Source organism: Merops nubicus, unplaced genomic scaffold (genome assembly GCF_000691845.1).
Source record: "Merops nubicus isolate BGI_N331 unplaced genomic scaffold, ASM69184v1 scaffold5631, whole genome shotgun sequence".
Lineage (NCBI taxonomy): Eukaryota > Metazoa > Chordata > Aves > Coraciiformes > Meropidae > Merops > Merops nubicus.
The window spans coordinates 9597-13773 of NW_008590153.1; the positions used below are offsets into that span (position 1 = coordinate 9597).

Here is a 4177-nt window from a genome sequence, read left to right on the forward strand (position 1 = left end):
TAACCAGCCACAGAACCCAGATCTCACAACCTCAGGTGATTCACCTTGGCTGGAGACTAAGGCTTCCTCTCTAGGGAAGGGTGAAAATTAAATGATTGCACCAAAATTGTCTCTCTCTTCACCCTCTCTAAGAGGACCAGGAATTTTTCGTGTCGGATCAGTTTCTGTGTTGCAATTTGGAAGCAGCATAGATCTGGTTCTGAGTTCAGCCCTGCACTAAGCCCAACCCCAAGGGAGTCCCTGTGACAGGCAGCCTGTAGGCAGGCAGACAGTGGTACAATCAAGCCTGGGGGTGATGGAGACACCAGGGAGGTTACCCTCATCCTCCCGCCGAGGGGCCTCGCCGGCCTGGCCGCCAGGAGCACGTCCCACCTCCTTCTCCAGACAGAGGGTTGTAGCCTAGGAGTGCAGAGGAGAAACCCACCATGTTAACATTCACCCTCCACAGGCCTTCTCCAGCACACACAGAACGCCAAAAATAAACTGCACAATAATTTACACCTTGTTTATACTTACTTGATAAGCAAAAACTTCAGGAAAATGAAAGCAGAGGAAATATCCAGACTTGAGGTTTATTTTTGTAGAGCTAGGACTAAAAGCCACTGCAAAAAACTCCTGGTTTAATTTGATCAGTTCCAATTCAATTAAATTGAAATCAATTATCTTTTGATTTCTCTAAGTCAGTCCTAAAGCATTAATGCTGCTCTGCAGAGTAAAGAGCAGTAACAGTAACTCCTATAGTCAACTCCCTAACCATGTGTCATTTTCCAAGAGTCCTAATAGTCAGGGACTTAATCTTTTATTCCAGTCCTGCAAGGAAGGAATACTCTGAAAGTCAAAAGGTAAATCCACTCATTGCTCCTGTAAATTCTTTTTGTAAAATCTGGAGTCACCAGCCCTGGAGGGGTTCAAAAAACATGTGGACGTGGTACTTCAGGACACGGTAGTGTTGGGCTGACAGCTGGACTTGATGATCTCAGAAGTCTTGTCCAACCTTAATGATTCTATGATTCTATAGGCAACTTTATTTTACAAGTACATACTCAGAATGATGCAACATGGCAAACACCCTCAGTGTGTTCTGTGCATGCCAAAGAAAAACAAAACTGAAAAATCTCATGGCGTTGCTAACCAAGCAGGTTTCACAGCAACCTGTCCCACTGAAACTTGAAGCATCACCTCCATCTTTCAAGTTTGTTTTTCTCAGACTAGCCAAGTTCTGCTTTTTGGCTTAATTCAGCCACTGAACAGTGCAGGTGGTTCTTTCACTTCATGCTGACCTACCTCATGAGATGATCAGAGACCTGTAATCTTCTGCTTAAGAGAAGATTTTGCTTAGGATGGAAGTAGGGCAGGTAGCCTCAACCCAGCTGCCCTGATCCTTGTCCTCAGCAGAGCTCCTACCCACACATCCCTCATCCCCCAGAGTGGTGAACACCCCATGCAAGAGCCAGGGGAGACACCTGACAGTATCAGAGACTACACTGCACTCATGTTAAACAACATAAGGTGAATCAATCCACCTGTTCCTTCAGCTGTTGTCAACAGCTGACAGTAAAAATATTCAAAGCAGAAATTTCAGCACTGCACTGTTATTGAGGTTTAATATGTTTAATTAAGAATCTTCAGGTTTCATACTTTTAATCAAGTGCCTTACTCAGTGCTGCACCCCAAGTGGGTTTCCCTTTTAGTCTGAGGCAGTCTAGATGATCCCCTCTGCTACAGAAACCTATAATTAAACTGTTTTACCCAAATGAATGCTTGCAGGCACAGCACAGGCTGTTTGGCCAGCTAGGAGACCAGCTGCCTGGCCAAAATACTGCAGCAATCCTAACGTGGCCTACATCAAGACAATTTCAACAGCTGACAGTGAGTTTAGTGATGAGGCCCTCTGGCAGTTTGTGAGGGTTGATAACAATTTATACACCTGCAGGATTTATATCTTCAATAGGTCAATTACGGTGGTATCTGATAAACAAGGTCACATTTTGCATAATTAAATCTTTTATCTGCCTGAATCTACATAACACAAAGGAAAATATCCTCTTCCTGCTTTTAGTTAGCACCACAGGTGGTTGAAAGGATTTCATACTTACCACCTCCTCGTAAGGGCTTTTTGTTTGGTTTAGATTTTGGGACTGCTGATGAGGTGGAGGCACCAGATTCTACTTCTTGCTGTTCACAAAAAAAAACCCAAAAAGTTACTTAGAATTTCATCAGCGTGAATTTCAGCTAATCTAATCACATAAACCTAACAGCAGGCTGATGAATGTTGTTACCTGATTCAGCTTCAGGTTTCCTTTGTAGCTTTTTCCTTCTTGCATACTCTCCCACATGGCGATCTTCTGCCTTCGCTTCTCTTCTTCAAGCTGAGGAACAAATCCAGGATATGAAAGACCCAGACTAGACCTAATGGAATTGCCAGTGGTACAGAAACAGCCACAAACAGGCTCATCAAAATCCAAGGCATCTGTCTTTATCTAATGCAGTATCTCTGAGCTTATGGAAGCATTTGTTTTAAATGCCTTCCCAGCCACAGAACAGCCACCGCTACTCCACGTATAACAGGCTGCATCTGCAACTTCTTTTGACCACCTCTTGAAAGTCACAGAGAACCAAGTGGCAAGCTTAAATCCAGAGTTTGTAAAAAGTACTAAGTAAAGAATATCCCACGTGACAGTAATTTAATGCACAATGCAGAGTTCTACAGAAAAAAAATGTGGTTTTCAAATGAACAAGACAGCCAGCTACCTATTTACATCCCAATATACATTATCAACAGTTCTGCCAGCTCTCTTCTAAAACAATTTATCCACAAAACCAAATAAATTAATGGCTAAGAGATTACTGCCTTCTCAACAAAAGGAAACAAGGAAGCTACTCCATGCAGTTAAAGAAAGCAAAGCTCCCCAAGTCCAAGCACATGAGACCTGGACTTTCTACATAGTGGCTATTTTCTTCCACAATATCTTTCCAGTTGTTTTTAACTGCCAGTATTTCTTGAAGCATCAGCTACAAACCCAGGGCTGAAGATATCTGACTGAAAAAATACAGATAGAAGAGCTAGGATTAATGAGGAACACTATTGCTATGCTGGTCACATCCACTTTTCCACACTGCCTCTCACAGCAGTGCACTATTCCTCATTACCTCAAGCTGTAGTTCAAGCCATCAAAAGGCAGCAATGCTGAGCTACATTTCTAAGAACTTATATTTGCCATTAGGAACAGAGAACACACATGTGCAGCAGTACAGTTAATCCAAACTCCCATAAATCCCCTCATTGTGCAAATAACTGAGTTTTTATCTGTAAAATACAAAATAAAATGATCAGGCCCACGCTGTGAGACACTGAGAAGCAACTGCCACCCTAGTATTTGAGACAAATTGAGGAGTTAAAGAAATGTTTGCTGGTTACCTGTCTTTGCTTTTCTTTGTATCTCTCTGCTTGTGCATTCAGCTCCTCTTGCATCCTGAGGCGAGCTGCTGCCAAAGCTTCCTGCCTTCTTACCACCACGTCAGGTTCTAGGGAATGGGGAAAGAGGTTACAAAGCTATTCAGAAGGAATTGTAGATGATCTCCTCAAAGAACTGTCATAAGGCAAGGCTCACACCTCTCCCTGCAGCTGTTCTGCAGAAAATCACAGCTCCAGTTCAGTTCCCAGCTAATCTTTTACAGTAATTTCTATACTGACTTAAATTTAGTAATATTCATTAAAGCAATTGCTGTAAAAATAAGGACACTGATGTAATGAACCCATAAAAAATTAAAATTAACACTTCTAGGATACTTGCTTCTATTTCTGAAGAACTTGTTTGGTACAAATAATTTCAGAAATATCACCCATGCTTCACAGGGATTCCATTTTTACCCAGAGAACTTATGTTATGCAGAAGCATGAGGCAACTGGCCTGCACTCACTCCTACTCCTCCTGGCAACTGAGCCTGGTTGTTCCCCTCCAGCAGACTGAACACGCTCCACCAGCAGAGACGTGACTTACAAACACCACAGATATCTCAAGAGAAAACTGGCAGTCTCAGAAAATCTACATTGAGTCACTGCTTCTCTTCAAGACTGGCCCTCAGAAGAATTCAGGAGAAAAATTATACCCAAACAAAAGCAAATATTGCTCTCTTTTTATCCCAGCAGCTGATGCATCTCCACGTTTGTTTGTCT

At 42.4% G+C, this 4177-nt stretch overlaps 1 protein-coding gene across 1 annotated transcript; it reads right to left on the minus strand.

Annotated features, from left to right (window-relative positions):
* Positions 1–319: 319 nt before the first annotated feature.
* Positions 320–3553, minus strand: VIMP (VCP-interacting membrane protein; the record flags this gene model as incomplete). The annotated part of the gene is made up of 4 exons (XM_008949822.1): positions 320–399; positions 2097–2175; positions 2280–2369; positions 3419–3553. Coding segments are annotated over 4 exons (384 nt in total), but the record flags the coding sequence as incomplete, so codon positions are not given.
* Positions 3554–4177: the final 624 nt, after the last annotated feature.